Source organism: Triturus cristatus, chromosome 1_2 (genome assembly GCF_964204655.1).
Source record: "Triturus cristatus chromosome 1_2, aTriCri1.1, whole genome shotgun sequence".
In the NCBI taxonomy this organism is placed as follows: domain Eukaryota; kingdom Metazoa; phylum Chordata; class Amphibia; order Caudata; family Salamandridae; genus Triturus; species Triturus cristatus.
Genome location: NC_140580.1, coordinates 717,414,737 through 717,439,735, shown reverse-complemented (window position 1 = coordinate 717,439,735; position 24,999 = coordinate 717,414,737). Strand labels below are relative to the sequence as shown.

At 43.9% G+C, this 24,999-nt stretch overlaps 1 protein-coding gene across 3 annotated transcripts in view; it reads left to right on the top strand.

Moving 5' to 3' along the window:
• Window positions 1-13,066, top strand: part of CPLANE2 (ciliogenesis and planar polarity effector complex subunit 2) — a 36,769-nt gene extending 23,703 nt beyond the window's left edge. Inside the window, exons 2-6 of one of the 3 annotated variants that reach the window (XM_085608598.1) lie at window positions 1,429-1,595; window positions 2,991-3,143; window positions 6,982-7,106; window positions 7,825-7,961; window positions 11,015-13,066. In XM_085608598.1, the coding sequence (XP_085464724.1) occupies window positions 1,429-1,595; window positions 2,991-3,143; window positions 6,982-7,106; window positions 7,825-7,961; window positions 11,015-11,279 (847 nt within the window). In that variant the 3' untranslated portion in view covers window positions 11,280-13,066. The other 2 variants (XM_085608597.1, XM_085608599.1) reach the window with 2 other exon arrangements.
• Window positions 13,067-24,999: the final 11,933 nt, after the last annotated feature.

Below are 24,999 nucleotides of genomic sequence, written 5' to 3'. Positions count from 1 at the left end.
CTTCAGAAATATTAATTATAGTATGTAGCTATTACCAAAGTTCGTCTCATACCCATAAAGAGTTCTGACCGCATTCCGTTTAAGGAAAATCTCAATAAAATCAAAGAGTTTCTGGAGTAAAATGAGAAGTCACCCCCAACCCATGAAACCAGTGTTTTTAGACATATTTTATGCATAAAAATTGGCAAAACTGCAGATTGAGCATGGCATGATCATGGTTAGCTCACGTTGGGAAAATCCAGAATAAACAGCTTAGCAAAATTTAAATTTAGCACTAAACCGTTTCTTAAGGTAAGGTAAAGCATCTCCTTGCTCCCTCAGCAACGATAGTCCGGAGATGCAGTAATACAATGCAAAACATTTCTTGACAAACGCCCATTGAAAATAACACCTTCAGCAGGTCTACATCCAAACTTCAAGCAGAAGTCCTTCAAAATGATACATTGAGAACAAGAAGAAAGTTTCATTCAGAATACAGGCTTTCTAAGCAGTGGTTAGATTGATGTGGCACCTGCCATGTCCATGGGAAAACTGTGAAGAAATAAAGTTTGCAGTGGGTCTCTGACTGGAAGCGGTAAATTACAAAACCGCTTCCATTTCTAATAAAATGTTGTCTCGTTAGAAAATATGACATGACTAAATTAGGTTTTAAAGCTACCTCAAAACTACTTTTGCTTGTCGTCCAATGCACAATATTATAATTTCACCTAATGCGATAAGATATAGCCTAAAAATTAGAGAGTTGCACAAATAATTTGCCACACAGACTTTTAAAACAACTTCTACAGCCTTTTGTAATACAAATAACTTTAGTGTACAGTCCTTTAGTGATAGGGCTTTCAGTGTTGAGGGCTCTTCATTGACATCTTAAGAAGTGCATTTGCATTGGGCACTGGTTTCAAAAACTGAATCGGATCTAGGTATGGTTCATTAATGCGCATATTGATCTGCTTCTGATGATAATGGTCTTTGTAGGAATTTGAAGATTCATCTTGCCACTTGCTTTGTAGAGAGAGCTTGTCCTTTCTTTTGTTGTATAAGCGCCTTGTGTTGAAGCTGTTTATTCCTTCCTGTGCCCAGACATTTAATCTTTTTTGAGGCTTCTCTTTTCTTCATGTACTTAATCACTGTGTACCTACACTCCAGAGAAGTTGTCAATTCAACTTTTTGAGGAGAAGAGAATGCTGCTGATTTTCAGCTGATGCCCCATCTTAAATTTGATGTTTGATGTTTGAATTGTGCTATGTGCTGACTACTGTATCAGTGAATGCAGAAAGAAAGTTGGTGGGTCTCCCAGTGCAGAATAGCTATGGTAGCAAAATTGGTCATGTAGGAAAGAGGTTCTTGAAAATGCCATTGTCATTATTTAGGAAAGTGTGTGCACTTGCTTTACATATTACTACTTGTCTTGTTTTTGTCTCACTACAGTGACTGCCTGCACTTGGGAAGACTATGCCTAGTCGAAGGACTATGCAGTGGAGGGATGGCTGCATTTCTGATGCCAGGCTCTGTGATCGTCACTGACTGGTATAGGTCCAGTGAGGGCAAAGAGTTCCTGAGCAGCATAGTGCGCAAAAACAAAAGGAAATTCTTCGGTAACCTTGCAGCGACCAAGCTGCTACAACACAGTGTGATATCATCCTCTTTTGCCGTAGAAGTGAAGTAGGCCAGTAGTCCGAGGAATGAGTGACACTTTATTGTAACGTATATGATCAGTTACATGGGGATGCATGTGAACCTATTGCAGTATGTGAGAAGTCAGTGAGAATCTATTGTAATACTCCAGCATCACCCCTTAGGCTACCAGTTTATGTCCTTTAAGCTTATGTCTTTCATTACTTAGCATATATTAACCAGAGCAGGCCTCTGTAGAAGGTGGGCAAGGAGGAGGTAATATTGTGCAAATGAGCTGTGTGCCTCCTGACCATCAGATAGGCATTTTCTCCTTGTAGGCTGTAGGGATTCCCCATTAGATTGCTGGCATCAAGAGCTGCTGATGGACCTACCCCTAGCCAAATCTGATTTGTGCCAAACCCTCTTAGATTCAGCAGTATGTTTTCCCCATCAAGTTAGATGTTTGAGTTTAAATTCCCAGCAGAAGGGATAAAGGCAGTAAGGCATAATGCTTCCGGTTTATCTTGTGGAAATGTGATTCAAGATCCCTCACATCTGCAAATGAGTGGGAAGAGAGTCTATGGTGTCCGGAGACACTTCATAGGTATTTTGGTGGTTTTACTGTTTGGGGATGTTCTAATGTTTTAATCTTTGTAGTCAGAATATGAATAGTTCTGCTAGTGCAAATGAAGCATTTATGTTTTAGTACATACTCTTGCCATATGTCTCTCAATTTCATGATTGAGTGTCAATTTGAAGTTATCTGATTCGGGGATGCCTGGTGCCTTGTGATGGCAACATGGAATTCTGTTTGTCTTAATGTTTCTTCCTATCCATTCGTAAAAGCTAATTTTAAGATTTGGTTCAAGAGAAAGTGTGGTTGCTTCTTATCGTCACACACACTATTCACATGTAGGGATTTATTTGTGGCATTGAGAGCCATGGGTGAAACTGTGTGAAATGCATATTAAAAGAAACTCTTGCAACACCATTGAGTATTATGAAACCAGTAATGAAGGGTTGCATGAGACTTCATTGAAGTGTCGAAGGACAGTGATAAGGGACATAGAGATTCAGGAGTGTCGGGAGCCAGTGGTGAAAGAATGTTTCAGACTACTTTGAAGTGCAATTGGTCAGCAATGTATGTGGTGGTTGAAGTTTAAAGACTTCGATGTGTAAGTAAGTAATGAACTCTTTGTTGAAGAGTAGCATGTCAGTGGTAATTGTATTTCCCCCCCCCCCCCCATTAAGCGCTGCTTAGTGTCATGATCCACATCTCCGATTTACTGCAGTGCCCCTGGTACTTATTTTTTCTGTGTTGCCTCGATTGCTGTTCTGTCATTTTTTCTCCTTTCTCTGCTGTCTTCTTCATGCAGGACTGATTGAGAGGCCAGTGCTTCCCCCACAGGTAGCTGCTGACACTGCTAGCTATAAGATTTTTGTCTCTGGGAAAAGCAGCGTCGGGAAGACTGCCATGATAGCTAAGCTTGCTGGCTTGGAGGTGCCTGTTGTTCATCACGAGACCACAGGTGACTATTGAATAACATGACTTACACATTGATTGATTATTATGCTCCAAATGCTGCTAATGCTATAGATATTGTTAAGCTCTTCAAATGTTCTCTTGTTTGTTGTTTGAGTTTCTTGTAAAGTGCCACCTTGCAGTGCAGGTGCTATATCAAATGGCTTCTTACCTCACAGACAAAGTGTTGACTACCTACAACTTTCAAATCACCTCACACACACACAACACTGTGGCGTTCCTCAGGGATCCGTCGTATCCTCTGTATTATTTAATATCTATGCTACAACTTTACCAAATCTGCTCAAATTATACAACCTCACCTGTTACAACTATGCAGATGACACTTAAATCATTATAGACCCAAAGACCTCTACAATTCACGACTTGATAACTGCCTCTATGCAATAAACACGTGGATGATGAAAAAGCATGTAAGCGCAATACTGCAAAGACAGAAATGATGACCTGCGGACAATGGCAAAAGTACCAGCCTACCACCATATTCCCTAAGGAACTTGACGCACCCCCCTGCCCCCCAAAAACACAAATAGAAGTTAAAAACCTAGGATTAATAAAGATTCAAACCTAGCCTTAATAGTGTATGTTAACTTCACAGACGGTGCCTGGTTCACGATGTAAACAATACTTTGCATCTTCCCATACCTTGCATACCAACATAATCTGCAAGCTATCCTCACACTTATAATCTCCAAGCTTGACTGTGCCAATAACCTATACATTGGTGCACCCACATTTCTCATATGCCAAATACAATCATGCAAAATACTGCTGCAAGGCTGCTTCTCTGCCTTTACCTAAGAGAACTCATGACTTCAGTCCTGAGGTTGCTCCACTGGCTTCCTATAGCTAGAAGTGCAGTGTTCAAGGAACTCTGCATTAGCCACAGACCCACCTCAGGAAATGGACCGTTATACCTACAGGTTAAATATCAGCAATACAAACCAAATAAAACTCTGCACTCCAGGCTTGCACCACTTATCATACCACTCATCATCCCACCTTACCATAACAAATCTGTAGGAGGCACTGCTTTCTCAGTACAAGCCGGCAAGCTCTGAAACTCACTACTAGCCAACATTAGCAGCACACAGGCGCATATACATTTCAGTAGACAGTTGAAAACATGGGTGTTCCCTACATAACTGCACCATCCACACCCCTATAACAAATCCCAGAAAACAGCTGTACCCTCAAGCGCAATCCTCATCTTATAACCCACGATTAGAAACCACTCAACCAACAAACGCTTTTAATATGCAGGTAAGCTAAGAAGGGCTGACGTGTGGTTCTCCGTGCCATTATATAGTTATGTACTTGCATATATAACAGTTATGGTCCACAATAGTACGAACATCATGGCATGCAGGGGTCAGCAGCAAATTGTAACTTATACCTTTTAAATTCACATACAACATATCTGCTATGAGGATTATCCATCACCAGCACTATACAGCCAAAAACCAAACCACCAAACGAACAGGCATGGAATAAATGAAGAGTTCTGTCACATATTGCTGGACAATTTGGAGGGTTTTAATTTAGTCCACCACTGCAGGTCCCAAATATGTACACAATCCGGCTGCTTCCTTACAGCTCACAAAGACATTCCGATATTGGATGATAATAAAAACGCCTGTCTCTATAGATCTCCCCGCTTCTGTCTTTCTTCAATCATGCCAACTCTGGACCACCACTATACACTAACTCTCAGATTAGACAATCCAGGGCAGTAACCAGCTAAACAGATTATATCATAAGAAATACCATAAAGGGACCTGCAGAGTTGTTTAAAGCTTCCGACATATTGAAAACCGTAAAACTGTGCGTATGTCTCTCACACTGTATCATCCACCACACTGCTACATCCCATAATACAATGACAGATCATTGTGCATGGTCTTCATGCACTACATTGAAAAACTTCCCACATAGGATCAAAACAAAGACAACCTTCCAACCGCACATCCTACACGGTGTAACGTGCAACCCATGTAGGCAAGAGCTGGTGCAGCCACATAGGGGTAGTAAGTCATTTATAAATGCTGCAATACAGTACAATACCATAATCGGACAGATTGTTGAGGCAGGCAATGTTGTTTGACTGGGAGAGACTGCAGATGCTCTTGGTGGCAAAGGCAAGACTTTAAGGCACTTGTGAAAGGAGGGAAGCAGTCCATACTGGTTTGTGGCATTAGATCTGTGGCCTGCGAGAGTGAAATTGGCATTTTTAAGGTCAGTGAAACACTGATTGGAACAAGAAGGAAATATGCAATGTATAAACTCAATGGAAGGGGCATACTGTATTTTCTAACTGTGCATGGTACCGAGGTGCAAACACTGTCGGAGGTAAATGTGTATTATGTCTTGATACAGAGATTGGTCGTAAAGAGCAACATTGTTTTGTGTTGCTACTTCATTCATTTACTCTGATATGATTAGTTGTACTTGAATGTAAAGATAAGATCCATAATTAGAAATGAGACCTGCAGTGCTGTCCAAAGGATGGCTTGACACATCCCTCTTCTTTACTTAGTTTAAGTAAAGTAATATGATGATTTTATGTTGACATTACAATAAAGTAATTATTAATTATCCGATTAGCTAATATTTTTCTAACTTATGATTGCATTTCTTCTCCATCATTTTTAACAATCCCAGTGTTTGCGAACACACTTGCTGAATATCATGTGTTTGCATTAATGATTCTCTTTGTGGTTTCTCGTAATGAGCATTCTGTGAATACACATTTTGACCTGTGTCCTCGCTGCTTTCTCCTACTATTCTCTGCTTTACCCAACTCATTGTCTATTTGTAGTATGTAGTGTTGATTGAGCTCTGAGCTCTCCACCATGTTTTCCAGTGTTTGGTTGCACTTCATTCATTCTCTTAAAATGTCAGATAGCAAGTCCCCTACATTCCCAACGTCCACCTTCTTTGCAACCTCTTGCCCAACTATCTTATAAAGTATTTGATGTAATTCTTCTTATTGGGTCTTTGTGGGTATTACAGATAAAACTTTTGCTCACATTTTCTCTCTAAGGAGTTGGCAATGGAAAATGGCTTAATGGCGGAGCTTCGAGTATCCAAATACTATAAAAACAGTATTTGCTACACTCACAGAACCTACTTTTATTGAATCTTTTTATCTTAGAATAGTAACTTCTACATTAATGCTTTTTCAGACTGCTGTGCATATTCAAAGACACCAGCTCTTTCTTCATCTTTGGCTCCCTGTCACATTGTTATCACTTGCTGAAGTCTCTTTCACATAGGATTTTATTATATGATTGCTCAGTCCACTGTTGGCATAATTTCTATATTCAGTGCCCATAGAACTGTTAATCATGAAGTTGCATCAGTAATGGATATTGCGAATTTAAAATTATTTGATTTCCTTGTGCAGCGTGACCAGAAGGCAAGCTCCTTGTGGTTTTTTACCTGTGAAATAATTTTTTACTTCAACTTGGTCAGCACGGGGTGGTAGTTTGTTCCAAATGGAAAACGCCTGCCACATATGTACATACTTTTAAACGTGTGTATATTCAATACAAGGCCAAAGCATATTTGTTACTCTTCAGTCAGTTTCCTTTTTTGATGTTTGTAAACACGTTAAATTGGGTGTTACAGCTTTTCCTTGAGTCTTAACATTTTAAAGTCAGCCGCCATTAAATTGTATGTGACACTTTGTGACCATTGGCAACTCATAATGATAAATATTTTGAGCAGCATAGTGTGGGAAAGTGATAGTCTCTGTGTGAGGTAAACCAACTCAGTTGAGGATGTTGGCTGTCGGTGATTAACACCTTTGGTTGCACTTTCAGGGATTCAGACTACAACAGTGTTCTGGCCGGTGAAGCTGAGAGACAGTGCGAGAGCAGTTATCTTCAAGCTACAGTTCTGGGACTGCGGGGAAGCCACGCTCAAAAAGTTTGACCATATCCTGCCAGTAAGTGTCCTTTCTCCTGTGTCCTTGCACCTGTGTGTATGTGCATGACTGTGGGGGAGGTTTAGAGGTCGAAGGAGACCCGATCCTTCATCATTCTGGTAAGTGTGCACACTTCTGGAGTGGAAGGAAGTTGGTGCTATAAGGAAATTCGTTATAATATGCTAGTATTTGTGATACAGTTTTTAGAGGTCGAGAGGGGGTGGTCTATTCAGCAAAATCATTCATTTTATGCAGATGTATGTGGCTGTGGGGATCAGATGTACCCCTGTAGAGTTACAGGGAAAAGTTAGGATCCTGTTCACAAAGTTCAGTCACATTCTAATGAGAAAAGAGAGAAGTCCGTGGCCAGTTAAGAAAGGTGTCTTGTCCTACTGGTAGATTACACCTATTGGGGAGGATGAAGATGGCAGCAGACTTCTTAAGCCACATTTTTCAGGAGGAAGAGGCTCTATAAAGAATGCTGTAGGTTTGGCACCTCCAGAAGTTGCGTAGCCTTGTCCAAATCGGGAAGTCATATTTTCCTGGCAGGTGAGGGCAGTAGTGTCCACTGGGGGCTTTCAGTTATATCCTGATAAACCGGTGTGTTTATAACTGGTGGCATGTAGTGAAGTGTTCAGTGTGTTATGGTGCTTTTCTCACTCGGTCCCTTTGTCACTACAGTTTTTTTCTCTTTCTCACCTTTATCTTCCATCTTACTCTCACCCCGTCTCTTGTCTAGGCCTGTAAGGAGAAGGCAGACGCTATCCTCTTCCTCTTCTCGTTCACCGACCGGTCATCCTTTGATGATTTACCCAATCAGATCTCTCGGGTGGCCGAGGAGTCTGAAAACATCGTGAAAATAGTGATTGGCACCAAGTATCCTTTCATTCGATGAGTAGCTCAAGACAATCTCATATGTCAAGCAGCGTACTTTGAGCCCACAGCAGGGAGCTTAGAAACACCAGGTTTCCAGTTTGTCTGTTTGATGGTATTTGGTGATAAGAGTTCACAGCCAAGAGCAGGTAGCAAAGGAGACATCTTGTTTTCAGTCCTGGGTGATGTGCTTTGCAGGGCCCTCTGTTCTTGCAGCTTTGTGTGTTTTTTTTCCCCAGTCCGCTACTGCGAATATATTTACTCTTAAAAAGATCTTTTGATTATGAAGCATTAGTGGCAGTATGTACTTCATGATCCCACCACTCTCTATCTAATCATAGGGGATGAAAGCCATTCGTCAGACCTTGGTGGCAGAAAGGCGGCACCTTGTAGTTCTGCTTCCAATATGGATATTCTGCTGCGGAAAATTGTTGGTTTAAGCTCTGCCTCATCTTGAGTCTAAACTATATTTTAATATTTTGGCAGTGCTTCCATATCTGTTGCAGGCTGTGTCAGAGGTTCTTTATAATTCTGCTTGCATCGTTGTAGAGCCTTAGTAATCCTAGATTAAATTTTATTTTCTGAAAGTGCACAAAGGCAGATTCATTTATTGTTACCATAGTTTAAAACAAACCATTATATAGCACAGTGCACCCCGGTGGCAGGAGGGAGGGGCCAGAGGCAACAAGCTGACCATGAAGGGCAGGAGGGAGGTGCGGGGCAGCAATCTGACATCAGAGGGCAGGCTGGCGAGGCAGGGACAGCACAACAGACTATGAAGAACATGAGAAAACGGCAGTGGCAGCACAAGGACAATGGAGAGCAGTTGTGAGAGGGCAGGTGCAGCAGGCTGACAAAGGAGGGCAGGAGGGGTTGTGGAGGGTAGGAGGAAATGGCAGCTCATGGACAACAGAGGGCAGGTGGGATGGGCAGAGACGGCATGCTGACCTAGGAGGGCTGGTGGGAGGGGCAGGGTTGGGGGCTGGATCGGTACAATGGACCACAGAGTAGGAAGGAGGTACAGGGACCGCTCACAAATGGAGGGCAGATTGGAAGATCTTGGAGCAACAGACCCTGTGTCCAACTGAAATTGTGCAGGACATAGGCTGTGCGCAGTGGGGATTGACCTCTTGCCTCTGCAGGGTTTGAACGCCCACTGGTGGTGTTTGCAACGCCACAGCAGTACATGGCTGAAGTGGAGATTTTGGCTTAGTATGATCAAAATCCCCAGTAATTCACAAACCAAACACAGGTTAGAGAGATGTTATAGTTAGATGTTGTAATAAGATCTTAGGTTATGGAAAACCAAAGGTTAAAGCAGTGATACTCAAAGTATGGCCATGGGGCTGCATGCGGCCCTCCTGACCTTTACATGCCGCCTCTGATCAACAGCGTCAATGGGCTGCTGTATACTCGACTCAATACCAACATTAACAAAAAATGCTAAATAAATGGGTAAGAATTTATTTAATGGTTGATTGAAGTTAAAGGAAGGAAGTAACTAGGTTGTCCTGCACTGCTTAACTTTAGAACATCTTCATTTTTAGACCTCTTGCAGCAAAAGTGTAATGGTATGATAAAGTCCTTCAAAAATTCTAAAGGTGTATTTCAATAACATGCAGAACCTTTTCACCTTAGCACATCAGATTAGATCAGTGTACTGAGAAGCATTTTTTTTAAAGCAATGGTTTTCAAACATACATTTAGAAACATTCATTCTTCCCTCCAGCCTGACAACAATGTCAATTGTGAACTAAGAAGCAAGTCTGTTATTATGTTAACTCTTTGGGTCGCCAGAGTTTCTGTTCTACATGAACATTATAGTTTATTAAATCAAACACAGAAGGGTTTGCAACACATCCTGAAGTCATGTATGTGTTAATGAAGAAAAAGGGGGGAACAATTGTCTAGGATCACACAATTTGGATAAGTGAAGAAGCTGGGATTAATCCCAAGCATTTAATTAATATTGTGCAATTCAGACAGTAGATGTATATGCTTCACTTCCCCTGCACTCACCTTGCCACAGTTGCCAACCGTCCCCACTCCCCGACCGCCACCCTGCTGGCTTCAATTCGGCCCTCGGTCACATCACAGAGCAAGCTTTGTAGCCCCCCTGGGAAAATGTTTGCGAGTACCCATGGGTTAAACTGATAATAAAGTTAGGTGTTGAAATGCGTTACAAACAAAAAGCATTGAAATTCACCAATTATATTTAATTGAGCTAATTATAACTGGTGCCCCCACCATGCACTGCTTGTGACCTCACATTTACATCCATCATTCCAGTTTTGATTTACATCTCTGATGACATTTCAAATGACATCACTGATGATATATATATATATATCTGATGATATATCATACTTGATGAGGAAGAAGATTCTTTGGGGTGTGTACATGGGTGAGATGGGAAGAAAATTGCAAGTGGTGGAGAGGAGTGTTCTGTTTGAGGCAGCAAGGTTTGCACAGTGTCAGGGTGATGGCAGAATGTATCATTGGAGTGAAGAGGTACACCCTGGTGGATGTGGAAAGTACTAAGGAAGAAATAGTGGGTGCAGTGGGTAAAATATTGCAAATTATGCACCATAGAAAAATAGTAAATCCAAGGATGTTCAAACCCATTTTGCTCGAGTGGTGCTTTGAATGACTGCGGTTGTCTTGCCAGGTACAAAACTGCTATATGTAGTTCTTCTGTATGCTACATTAGATGCCTTCACAAGCTGAGCTGTCACGACAGAGCAAAGTGACAATCGTATTAGAATAAGTGTGAATCGAAATGGCTCAGATAAGCTTGACAGAGCTGTAAAGTGGAGGTGATGGTGGAATGCTTGGGTACTAGGATATAGGCTACACTACCAGAATACAGATAAAATGCCATGAACAAACGTTGGCGGGTGTTGGAGTTTGTGGACAAGTGTGTGGTGATGGGGCAGCCAGTACACAGAGGGAAGGCCAAAGTATATAGTTGTTTGTCTTTGCTGGGTACTATGACCTGGGAGGGACATCAGTGTGGGCAGACTGAACAAAGGGGGAGTCCTTAACTGAGCTCTCAGATTTGATCAGTACATGCATGCTGATGTGACAGAGCGTGACCTAGCTGAATTCCAGCGCACCTGGCGGCTCCCCCTGCTGAGGATGAAGAGCGTTAATGGGCCCCGCCTTTCAGATGGACAGACGCTGGATGGCAGGGCAGGACTGGCTGATGTGTCACATGTGCTGAATGGACTGGCAGAGCATCTCTGGCACCAGGACCAGCTGATGGCAGGGCTTGTACTACCAGGAATCCAGGCACCTCAAGAGGATACTTTATACCTATAGAAACATTGTGGAAGTAGTCATTCCAACAGAAAGAGGACTTTTGGATGTCGGTGTATACATGGAGAAATGCATTAAATAGCGGAAGCCAACAGGGAGGATCAAATGGCATTGCTTTGGAGGTAACCGAGCTTTGGAAGGGGAGGAAACTCAAGAAAAGCCCATCATGGATGCAGCTTTAAGTGGTATCTCTCCTTAACACACTGTGCGCTTTACATTGATCACAACCGACGTGTGATCCCTCTTGTGATGCTAATGTATCCTGACATCTTGAACAGTTCCCCAATACTAGTGCTATCCCTCCAAGCATATTTCTCCAAAGTGGAGCTAATGTGTCAGATGGTAACCAGACATAATGTTGTTCCATGTGGAACACATTTGGGATTCCGATGTTGCCCTGGGAAATGTTATATTTTCTTTCTATTTTCAGATAAGGAAGCCCTGGCTCTGAGGGAGAATTCTCTAAGCAGAAAGAGAATTTAGACCGGGGTTAACTTGTTTGAAACCTCTTAAATGTGAGAAAGTGTCCATAAATTATTTCAAACCTTACAATTTCGCTACTTGAACTGACTGTGTACTTCGTCAAGCTGGGACCAGTAATAGTCCTTTATTCAACACCTGTAATGCACTTGAGTGACCATTTTTCACCAAAATAAGTTTCGTTACATTGCTGACAGTGGGTTCAGGTTTCTGATTGTGTCACTTGCGAATATCATGCTCCCAGGCAAAAGAAAAAGGTTCAGATGAACATTGCTCGTCCAAGGTAATTACCCTTGTCAAACCATTGACCTTCCATTGTTGGTAGGACAGCTTCACGCATGTATAGAAAAATGGTTGTTATTTAATTGCTTTTAATTTAACCTAGCTTTGTGTTTTGCATTTCTAGTTGTTTATGACGGTATGGATTTACAAGAACAGATTTTGCAGGTAACAGGTTTTCAAAACTTGGAATGGATCTGCAAGCATAAAAGGGCACAAATAAAATATAAATCGAAAGCAAATCCATATTCTATGTTGGATTACTCTCAGACCATCTTCCCGATCACATTCTCAACAATAGACTTTCTGAATGAAACTTGAACTTTACAAGATAATGTCAAAATGTAGCCATTAATAAAATAAAATTGCAGTTGGCCACATAGACATCACCAGGATTTGGTGACTGGAATGCCCACTTCTAAAATATAAACTGACAGTAGTTCTATAAATTCCCTGTTTGTATGCGTCATGGGTTGGGGTTGCCTACCCTGTGGTAGCTTACCCTGTGGTCACAGTGCTTAAGTGTTCATGTAATAATTTTTGCACTATGTTGAAAAAATCTATAAAATTGCAGGGAGGCGATCATTCATGATGTGATGAGATGACCTTAGTGAGTATCCAGTTGGAACGTTATTTACTTAGCTTTCTTTTATTTGTGGAGGATTTTGCCATTGGCTTGCCCTGCAACATATAGTTTATCCTTAAATTTTGCACTGTAGAGTTTGATTTATAACAGTATGTGAAATTTACAATCCGTCCATTCATTCGTTTGTTTCATCAGCTTTTGTTTTTAATGTAAATTCTTTGGAGCACACACCGTTTGTATATTGACTATTGAGGTTTGACAGCCCCCTAATTCTTATGACCTGGGTTGAACGACTTCATTTGCCCCCCATATCAGTGGAGGGGGACAAAAGTAGTGTCTTTTGTATATGTGCAGGTGTGTATGTTCACTGCTTCCTGTTGAAGCTCCATAAGCACTTTTCAGAATAGTGGATGAAACAAAAAAATAAAAGTAAAATCTAACTGCAGCCTTGTACCTCCGTTATTAAACATCTACATCTAGAGAGTTCCTATTAATAAGGTAAGTTGACAGACTGTTTTTCCTCTCCTCGCAAATAATTGAATCCTAGCCAAAAGCCAAGAAGGGTTGACTACACTACCACCTGCCTCTGTCCATTAACAAACAATGATTACATGTGGTGGTTTTTCATTATTAATATTGCCAGACCCTGATTTGTGCATATGCTTACTGGAATTTTAACTGAGGTGTAGAGAGTAAACCTTCATCCTGAATGGGCTGGTTAATGTCATATCTGCTGTAAATGGTGTTTGTGTCCAATTTGACATTCTGAGTTGTGCACAAAATTCTCCAGGCATTACCTAAAGGCATTTGCATCGGGAAAACAGGTTAGTATTGAAGAAAATGTGCAGATTTCAAGTGCTGTAAATCTGCAGGTTATTAAACCACCAAAAACGATTATGCACCTAGAGACTAATCCATTTAAGTAGAGCGCTGTCTACAAAGCCCCAATCCGATGTGTCAAGCAGTTTCACTTCACTTCTGAGGTATATCCTGGTAATTGTGTGTTGTTTGGAGGCCACATAGAGTCTATATAACCAGAACCCTGGAGTTGTTTTGTTTTCTTTTTAAATCCAGCATAATGAATGAATGATAAACTTTAGGGAGAGCATCTGCTCAATGGGTTGGCGTTTGATTTTATTGTTTTGCAGTGTAATGTGATCTGTTTTAACACACTGGGACATCTGGTGGCTTTGGCTTTCTCACTGTGTTACGGATTTATGGAGTCCTTTTTAGGTCTTTCATACAGACCGCTTTAGCTGTGTTTTGGCAAAGACTTATTGTCTTTGATACATTAAAATATACCTAGAAAGGGCATTGACTAGCCCTTCCTCTTGATTTAATCTCTTTCTCCTCTGTCTCATTTCCATGATTCTTATTCAACTACTTTTATCTCTATTCTTTGTCCTCCCTGTAGAGAATTTCTTCTTTACATTTTTCTGATGGGTTGACTTGTCCTTCCACAGCTTAAATTCAGAGACCTTTTAAGGTCTCGCCTAGCTATTGCGTAGCTCTCGCTATGCGAGACTCTAGTAAGGGGCTCCCAAAAGTGGATTGCATGGCGAGCACGCGCACAATCACGTGCATGGTGCCGCCATGCAATCCGTTTGGGGAAGCGCTTCAGCCCACTGGCGCGTGCACTGGCGACAGGCGTGCGGTTACGCGCACAATGACGAGCAGAGGCGCCATATGGCTTTCCTCTCTCGTAATGGTGCGCGCACATCGTACACCACTCGCCAGCCAGCCTGCTTTCACTTTTGCGCCTCTGCTCCTCCCCCACCACAGAGCGCGTCTCGCGGCCGCGCGTCTTTTTGTTGCTTGTTACTTTGCCCTGACCCAATCTCCCGCAATGACAGCAATTTCCTTGAGCCAATGCGGAGTCTTTTATGTGCTAGCGGGTCACACATTTTTTCAATCACAGCCTCTAGCAAAGGTTCCACCACACGGACTTTTGTGAACCTGGGCGATAGGTCTGTTATTTAGAGATGAAGCTTTAACTAACGCCTCCCCACCCCCGATCTTCGAGTTTGGAAGTGTTGACTACTGAAATGGTGCAACCCATGGCTCGTCTGCAATTCGGAGGCTGTATAACCATACGTACAAACATATATTTACATACATCAAAAAAGGAGGTCCATATCAAAGTAACCATGCGCAGACTGAACATACATACCACTGCAATCAAGAAACCATCAGCATTGCATGTTCTAAGTGTAAGTACTGCAGTGGCGTGCGATGATCGTCACAGCATTTATAGACACAACAATAAAGGTTACTGTAGTATGTTCAAAGGGTGTAGAATGCTCCCTGTCAGAAGTGACTTAAAATTAGTAACACAATAAATTTGATAATAACATTCAATATTTACAAACGTCAAAATACAATTTAGTTTGAACTGTTTTCTGTATAAAAGGTTAGTATGTCTCATGCCTTTGTGTCTTCATAAATAGTCACTATTTCTCTTGACTTTGTATCTAGTTTTATAGCTGAATAGGCTAATGCACCTACCGAGATAGCTGTGTAAATTATATGCCACTGGTTGTACTTTCGATAAGGACAGCACAGCCTTTCATACCTCCAACGTTGGTAAAAGAAGCATCGCTGAGTTTGAGAGTAACAACTTATATTTTAAAGGGCCAGCAAACATTACATTTTGTGTGGTGTGCGTCATTGAAAGGTTCAGAAGCTCTCTTGCATGATAGAACTGTTCTTGTCTTTTGCCCTTTTTTTTACAGCTGGCTCAGTGGGTGAAAGTGCACGCTGCAGAGATGTGTGTGTGAAGCGCCTGTGAAAGGTTCAAATCGAGGCAGGACCTACGCAGCCTCCTGCCCTTTGGAAGTGGATGAAAGGAATACTGTTGCATTTGGTGACACTGCCATAGAATATTGAAAGGCAAGGGGCAGTTTAGTGCGATGTATAAAAGCCAGTATGCATGATTTTGTGTAAACATAAGGTGAAAGTTTGAGTCCCTGCAGGGACGACTCAGCCTTTCATCGTTTTTAAATGAACATCAATGAAGTGAATAATATGCCTGAGCTCATAAATAGCATTACAAGAGCGTGGCACCGCTGAATACTCTGCATGCTGAAGACACCTGTGGCGCCGATAAAACGTTTGAAAAAATCAGTTTTCTTGCGGGTCAGATGTCATTAGGTTTATTAAGCAGAAAGTGGCCTTCCTTTCAAAAAATTTAGAAGTCCGCCTTTTTCTCAGTTATACCCCTTGTGGTTTGACCTCCCTCAGACCTTGCTTCCCCCACTTTGGCTGCGTGGAAACAAATGTTTATACTTGGCGTCCTGGTTTGTATATTCCCAAAATAGTCAAGCACTGTTGCAGTAAACACTTGAAAAAAACTTCTGTTTTGGCTCTTGAATAACAAAGCCAACCCTTTCATACATTTCCCAGCACACATGTGGATTGTGTGAAAGAGAATGCTATTCCAACTTTGTCACCACCCGTCCGTAATAGTTGTAAACTAGAACAAGCATTGGCATAGCCACTAGGTCTCGCCTTTGGGACCTTATAAGTGTTTAGCCATGCAACAGTTGATGTTGCACCAAGGATATTGTGCTGCATAACTAAATAGTTATAAGGTCCCAAAAGCGAGACCTATTGGCTATGCCAATGCTTGTTTCCCTTTGCTTTCAGCATTGCAAGGAAGTGCCTGAGTTTACTTGCTCTTTCTCTCCATTGTGTTCTGCTTCCCCATTCACATTCCTGAACCCCACCCACACGCATGCTGTATTGCTCTTCTGCTCACCAGCTTTTCTTCAACTCTTCCTTGTTCCATTCAACTTCTTTTAATGGATTCCCGGTCATGACTCATCTGTTCCTCTGTCACCCATCTCTGCTGCTTGTCTGTGGCATTGCCTTGCTAGCCGAACCCCCACCCACTCCTCCTCTGTTGCTTTTGTTCTGCTTGCGTCCTTTTTTTTCTTATTTGTTTTTAGCATTCCAAGATGGGCATGGACATCTGCCATCTTGGAATGGTGAATTAAAAAAAACAAAATGGCTACCATGTCATGATATGACACAATCTGAAAGAAACAGTTAGTTCTAGAATCCTTACCTTAGAATTACCCCAGTCGTCAGACTGGAGCCGCAAGGTTTTTCGTCAGCAGTACCCCTGCGCATCGGAAGGTGGTGTCGGTCGACTCGGCGTTCGTCGTCTTGGTCGCCAGGATGACCCCACGGTAGCTACATAGACGCTGCCCTCGCGTGCTGACATCCGATCTTTCTTTTTCCGCACCAGCAAGCGCAGATCCGAAGAGAGCGATACCCCCACTAATTTTTTGACGGAGCTTTTTTCTCGACTTTGTTGTTTTTTGAGTCCTTACGACTCCAGAGGCATGAGGGATGCCCGGCTTTAAGGCTTACGGTTCCTGTTACCGACTGATGTCTGTGACGGATCCGCACCTTGTGTGCCTCTACTGCCTGCAGCGCGACCACGACCCCAAGTTGTGCTCCGACTGCCGGACCATGGCCCGAAGTCTTTGCAGGAGCGGTCTCGAAAGCCACTCTAGGCCCGGCAGTCGGCTCTGCGTCGTTCGAGGTCGGGGAGGAGGTCAAGGGACCGATTGCGGAGCCAACACCATTCTTCCTCTAAGTCTTCGCACTCGGGGTCAGGTAAGTCGAAGCACAAAAAGAAGTTGAAGAAGCATCGTTGCTCTTACAACTCCAGGAGCATGAGGGATGCCCGGCTTTAAGGCTTGCGGTTCCTGGCTGAAGAGGGGCGAAACCCCGAAACCGGTCCTAGGATGCTTGGTTCCAGTCCAAGGAGGACCTGCCTTGGCAGTTCGGGCTGGACTGTTCCAATGAGGCACAGGGTCAAGACTGATTTGCATATGGCTGGGTTCAAACTAGAATGGCATGGTGAGCAAAAAAACGATGGATTTAGGCCCAGATCTCTGTACTGGGGTGAATGTATGACATTGTTCTGCATTCTGTACATCAACTGTTGTTTTTGCATTGGTTAAAGGGAAGCAGCATTTTTAGCGAAACTTTAAAGCGTCCGTTTTTCTCCTCCACCTTAGTCTCCCTGCATTGGTAGATTCCGTGGCCTGCCCTCTTCTTCCGGGGACCACTGGATCAGAAAGTGGCAGCTGGACAGGGTAGGGCAACTGTTGGTGGGTTTCTTGGCTGGGCTCTCGCTGCCAGATGATTACTAATTATGTTACTTAATGTTTGTTCTCTAACGTCCTGTACTTTATTCGTTTTCTGGCGGTAACACTTCCCGGGGAAAAATATGCCATCGGCTTGTGTTGAGGGAGACAGGTCCTTATGCAATGGAAGATGTTCTTAGCTATCAGTCAAATGGGGCCTTGTACCCTCACTCACAATAACCGAGGATTCGCATCGTCGGCCGGTACCCTCACATCTGGGACGACCACTCTATGCTCACACGGACCCTCCCTCTCAGTTCTGCATCATCAGTGCCTCCCACGGCGACTCCCTCTCTTCCAATAGACCAGCAACTGTCCATCTCTCTACCCAGACCAAGAAGAGTGCAGCACTTTCATAACTTACACTTGCATGCTGTACTTTCCTACCACACACTTGCACTCACACTACGTTTCTCATCTTCTGCATCCCACAGCGACCGGCTGTCCTATCCCAGGCATCCCACTCTGAGTCGGTTTCAACTTCTGCATCAAAGACTGGCAATAGATCTTGTCTTTGTATCCCATGTCTACTGCATCTCATACCGATAGTCTTTCTTGTATCCCACGGTCCCAGTCTCTCTCTTCTCCTGCATCCCCTACTGACAGTCTATCTCATCCCCTACATTCCATACTGGCAATATCTCTCATTTCCGGCATCACACGCTGACTGTCTCTTTCATCTTTGGCATCTCGCACTGACCGTCTGTCTCCTCTCCTGAAGCTACATCTTACGCTGGCAGTGTGTTTCGATCCTACCACCTTGTCTGGTCTCTTGATGGTGTTCTGTCTGTCCTCGGTGATGTTGATATATATATATTTTTTACTGTCCTTGCACTGCCCTTGCACTGCACCACATACCCTACCCAACAGACCCCGCACTCTATCACCGTCCTACACTTCACGTTGGTCACTATATTACACCATACACTGTCCCTACAGACTACCTCTGATAAGGAAATGTACTACTTGCCACTGTCCCTATACTATGCTACTATCCCTAAACATTACCACTGTCCACACGCTTTACCTTTGTTCTCTCACTCTAGTTGTCTGCACTTAGACCCTTGTTCTGCAGGAACGCTCCCTGCCAGGGCCCATGTCTGTGGCCACTGCCTCAACCCTACACATATGTATCTGCTCCACGAGGATGAAAGGCAGCTCTGCCCTGCCTTTTTAAAATGTGGCCATATGATACCTGCATGAAACCTAGCACACCTGCTTAAAATGTCACTCTGCCGTGTATGTGTAACACAGGCTTCTGCCCTGCTAGTTTCAAATGTGTGTCCACTTGCCGTCCGGGTAAAATGTGTCTATAACCTGCCTTTCTGAATCGTACACCTGTCCTGATTGTTTGGCGCACGCATACGCTCTGCTTGTATAACATGCCTCTCTGCCCGGTCTGTGTGAAATGTACTTCTATCCTGTATGTGTGACGTGCCGCTCTGTCCTGTCTGTATGAAACGTGCCTCTGCACATTTGTCTGTGTGATGTGCACCTGTGCCCTGTGAATGTATGAAGTGCACCTTTGCACTTTCTGTTTAGTGTCCCTGCACCTTACCTGGTGAAAATGCGCCATGTCTCATGTGAAATGTTCCTCAGCCCTGCCTGTGTGAAATCCACGTGTTGTGACTACGATCTGCTCCTCTACCCTGCCCTCGTCTTACCTGCCCGTGTGGAAAGTATATCTAGCCTGTACCTCTGTATACTTCTGCCGTGTCTTTTATTTCTACCCCGCTTACCTTGTTAATGACAACAAATCTGCCCTGAGTATATGAAAAGCACTGCCGCAGTCTCGGCTGTCCCTCAGTTCATCTGATGGTGCAGTGCCCTGCTGTGCCAGTCCCTAGGGTTCACTAATATAGGACTTCAGTAGTGCACTTCCAGCAGGTGCACTTTCAGACAGAGGGCATCACTTCAACTCCTCTCAGGCTGGCATGCATCACAATCGCCAATGAAGGAACCCCGTCCCTCCACATAGCCCTCCACTGTGCCCTGTATCAGAGCTCCTCTCTTGGGATGGGTCGGGTGAAAAGGGTTTAAAATGGCAAGCGAGGTGCACTGGCTCCATGCAGGTGGGCAACGTGCAGCCCACCCAGGCGGATTTTAGGAGGGACTGTAACTTAGGAAACCAGACCGATAAAGCAGCATTATTCTGCATTAAGTGACGATCCTTACCTCTTATTAAAGAGCATTCATGTTTATTTCCATGCAGAAACAGAGCAGGGTTTAAAAAAATGTTTTTTTAGCATACACAAGGACGTGGGCCAACGGGGAGTGGTCTTCCCAGGACCCTATTTTGCTGCACTCATTATTCATGGTTTGTGCCTATTTTAATAGAAAAAAAAACTTTTACCTAAATCAAAATAGCTGGTGCTTTAGGGTTAACACCTGCAACATGGTGGCGTCCTCGCGCTACGTGGTAAATATGCCTTTTTTGGGTTATTTTTGGATCTGGATGGAGGCCGTTTTTTTTTTTAATCATATGTTGTCCCCATGTCCCCCGCATTGGTATTGGACTTGAATATGGTGGAAATAATGCATGACAAGTGGCCTCACATGTTTGTTGTGTCATACTATGCTCTGTGTGTGCTCTGGGCAGTGTACTTTCACCCTGCCTTGGTTATGACTACACCAAGCTGTGGAGTGTAAACAGCACAGTGTGTGTTTTGTACAAGGCACTCCTATTAGGCAGGTGTCTGTGAATGTAGATGCTGGCACTAGCCCCCGGCTAAAGATTCTTTTATTTGGTGTGTTTCGGTATGTCTAGACCCGGTTCTGTGCTGGTCACTGTTTTGTTTGGCATCAGTTATTTGTGAAGTTTGGCCAGGGCTTAAGGTTTTGAAATTTTTTTTTTTTTGATCATCTGTTTATATGACCCCGGCAGTCGCTGGAGGTGTTTCACAGTTTGTTAATCTTTTTTAGGTCGAGCCTAGATAGGGCTTGTGCTGTATCTTCAACACGTTTTATACACTTTTTGAGCTTACAGTCCACCCATAGGCTTCCCATTTGCTGGCTCAATTGTCGTTCTCATATTCTTTCTTCCATTTGTTCATGGCATGCATTTGTCATGCCTCTTCCAGTGTTTATCCCTCCCCGAGAGCAGGGGCAAAGGACAAGGTCAAACCACTAGTTACCATTTTATCATTTGCTTTAGAACCTCTTTTTTAGTTTGTTTTGAACGCTTAATACGAGCGCTCGTGTTTTCAGTAGCTCGGAGTGTTGCAGGGATTCTGCCGAGTCGCAGAACTATGCATGGGATCATGGAACCTGAGTAGGTAGGGAGTGAGTCATCCTACCACCGGAGTACCCATGAGCCAGAGGACCTACTAGCTATAGTGTCTCACTTGCCCTCTCCTACTCACTCACAGAGGAAAAAGTGATTAGACACCCCAGAACACAACACTCCCGACCCTTTCAGGAATCACGGTTGCAGGACACACCCTTCCACTCTCACTCTCTTACTAGTCCACACAAGATCTGACAGAGACATGAGAAAAGTTTAAAATGTTTATTTTAACTATTGTGCTCTAGAATGCAGTATACGTGCCACAAGAAGTAGAAAAATGCCTAACACAAATACGGTTAGCATAGCAAATAATCTGTAAATCATAAAAGGTGCTGTAATTATATACAACAGTGTAGCTTAACCTCCCTTCTACAGAAGCAAAATGATTATATATCGGAAGATATTTGGGTGTTCGCAGCAGACCCCATACCTCAGTCTATAGATGGAAGATCTATATCACAGGTACTGTCACTCTCCCTTCTCTAGAAAGATCCCTCTCCAAGTGTTTGTGTGTTACCAACCCGTGTATACCTATATGACCAAAGTACATGTTCCCAAACAACCGCTGCTTTTGCATGTTTTGTCTTGGTGCTGGGGCCTGACAGGAACCAGATAAAAAGGGGCATTGTTGTTTGACCTTGTCTGCAATGTTCAGACTAAATCCCAGGAAAGAACAGAACACAAAAACAACAGCATGTTCTATGTAAACGTTAGTGTGGCACAAAGCAAAATAGGTTTGTATAGTAACGTACGCAAAGCAGAAGACAGTCTGCAATGGGTTCATGCTAACATAGGGAAAATGACCATGACCACATGACACTCTCCCCTTGGTCAGGACAGTAGCATGAAATGGCGACAGAATTCTGGGGAAAGCCGAACCAAAGCATTCCTGGCGAGTGTTCAGGACAAAAAAAATGGCGGAATGAACAGGAAGGAGAGAATGTTTTGTACACAAAAATATATCCGAATACTGCGTATCGTCGGGACCCAATATGTATGATGCCAAGTGGAATGCCATTAACTCCAGTAAGCCATCTGAATCTTCCAAAGTACAAGGTGCAACCATCCAATTGAGCAATTCAAATGAACAGACGTGCTCCTCATAACCAGTGGTTGCTAGGACCATCCAAGGAGAACCTGTGTTGATTTAAATGAAATTGAGATCCAAGAGACGCAGTGCATGTGCACAGGGAGTTGCTCCGGCCCCTGGCCCCAACAATGGATTATATACAAGCCGCATACCCAAGGAACAGTCCTGGTTATGGGACATCAAAGAACCGCAACAGATCAAACTCCAGGGCAGCGTGTGACGGTGTAACCAGGCAGGTATCCAGGGCCCACTGGAAGGGGCACCGAATAAACTAAAACACAGGTTGCACACAGGTGAAGTACGTATATTGGTAGGTCAGATAGAAATAAACATCTAGAGCTCCTAATGACATCAATCCAAAAATTTGTCGCATCTGCTCATGGTACAGCTGCAACTGTTCCTGGCTGGATAGAATGAAAGATCGCGCAGCCATTGCGAAAGAGAAGTAGTAGGTGTAGGAAGCTGGCTCTATATATACTATACCAAAGTGAGGTATAGTGTGCACAGAGTGCAGTGGATCCCCAAAGGTAGGCATAGGTAAAGTTAGATAGCACCTCACTATTTGTGGTAGTGTGGGCGAGCAGTAAGGCAGTATCAGAGGACAGTGTTAAGCATTTGTTGTACCCAGTCAATCAGCAAATGATGTCACACACTCAAAGACAGAACTTCAGACCAATTGGTTTTGTATAAAAATATTCTTTTAGCTATTTTATTTTCTAGAACCAAGCAAGCCTGGCACGGGTAAGTTGATAAATAGTTTGCAGTAAATATACAGTTTGAAATGCAATTGTAAATGTACTTTGAAATGGCTACAGTTTGAATTACTGGTAATGCAATACTGTGAAATGCTGTACATATACTTTGTATCGACTTTGCAATGAAAATTACAGGCAAGTTACTTTTATATTACTTTTGAGATTACTTTTTCTACTCAGTGTGATATACCTAGATATCACATTGGGACATTTCCTAGAGAAAAGGTAAGTAAAATCAGTTTTACACAATTGTTATTCTTCAGTTTTCCATACAAATCAACTCCACACTTAGAACATTTTTCAGAGAAAAACAGTCAATAGGTTCCTATGTAGAGAAATGAAGTTACCGGTTACCAGGTAAGTAATTGGTCTTTGGAGTTGAGCTTCTGGGGTTAGAACAAGGGTTCCCCCAGGGTCAAGGATGCACTTTCATTCCACCCTCAGCGGCACTAGGGCGGCCGGGTGCAGAGTGCTGAGGCCCAATATTATCCGATGAGGGATAGGGGGCCTCTGGTTGGTGGCTGCTGGCGAGCAGGCCACAAGGTTGTGGGAGCCAAGCTCCTGGTGTTTAGGTTCAGGGCAAAGGGGATCCAGTTTAGCACACAAAGTGCACCTGCAGCGGCGCATGGGCGGCTGGGTGCTGTTTTGGCATCGGGAGTCCCCTTGTTTTCAATGGGGATTTTCGGTTTGGGTTTTTAACTGCAGGCTCGGTCCAGAAAGACTTCTGGGAGGAACCAACAGCTGGGCAGGTAAGTTGGAGGGCTCGGGACGTAGGATGCTGGGGTGTCTTTTGAGGTCGGATTTCACCTTAGCGGGCCACTCGTAGTTGAGGGGGGTCTCCGTGCAGAGGCTCCAGGCGATGTCGGGGAGTCCTGGAGAGGTCAACCCACGGTGGACTCGTACTCTGGAGCACTGGGGGTCCTCGCTGGGACCGGTGGGCCACTTGAACTCAGGCTGTAGATGACGGGTGCAGTGGTGGTTCCAGGCGTCTGGTTTCTTTCTCCTCAACAGGCTCGGAGTCTTTGTTTGGTGTTTCTTTTGAACAGAGCTGCTGTTCACAGGAAATCCGGTCTTTGTTGAAGGCAGTCAGTCCTCCCTGGGGTTGTGGAAGTCGCTGGTTGCAGGACAAGACGATTTTTTGGTGCAGGATCTCCGGAAACTGCAGAGGGGCCGGTAGGGCTGGGGCCATGTCCGTTGTTCTATGCTGTCTCCTTTTGTCCTTTTTCTTCTTAGGTTGCAGGAATCTGCTTTCTTGGTTCAGGGCTGCCCCTAAATACTGTATTTAGGGGGCATTTTAGGGGTCTTGAGGTCAGTAGCCAATGGGCTACTGACCTTAGGGTGACTAAAGCCTTGGTGTGCTCACCCCACGTGGGGGAGTGAGCACAATCCCTGATTGGGGAGTGTCTGCCATCTGCAAGATGGTGAGCACTGAAGAGAGGGTTTCACCTCGCCTCCCCCATCCGAGGGGTGGAGTTGGCAGCGGTGGGCACACCTTCTGGGCTGGCTAGTTTTTCCCGCCTGTCTTCCCGCCGAAAAGGAGACGAGACAGAAAGGGGGCCTGCTCCTGCTAGCAGGAGAGGCTGGGGGTCGCATTACAAAGGCTGCCAGGTCTTTGAAGCTCCCCTGCCACAGATGGCTCTTCCTGGCCTGGGGGAGGTGTAAACACCTCCGCCCAGGAAAGGCTTTGTTTCTGGGCTCAGGGAGCGAAGGCTCCCACCCTAGGGGTCCAAAAACATGTATTGTGGTGGCATGCGGGTGTGTACCAGTCAGGGAACCCACCAGAGGCTGGTCGTTTTTCAGGGGGCATCTCTTAGATGCCCTCTGTGTGCATTTTCCATTAAATGCCACACTGGCATCAGTGTGGGTTTAATGTGCTAAGAAGTTTGATTCCAAACTTCTCAGTTTTCAGTGTATCCGTTATGGTGCTGTGGAGTTCGTAATGACAAGCTCACAGCACTATATACTCTTAATGGCATCTCTACACTTACAATGTCTAAGAATGGACTTTGACACTGTAGGGGTACAGGGCTCATGCACCTGTACCCTCACCACTGGTATAGGGCACCTAGCTAGAGGGGTGACTGATCT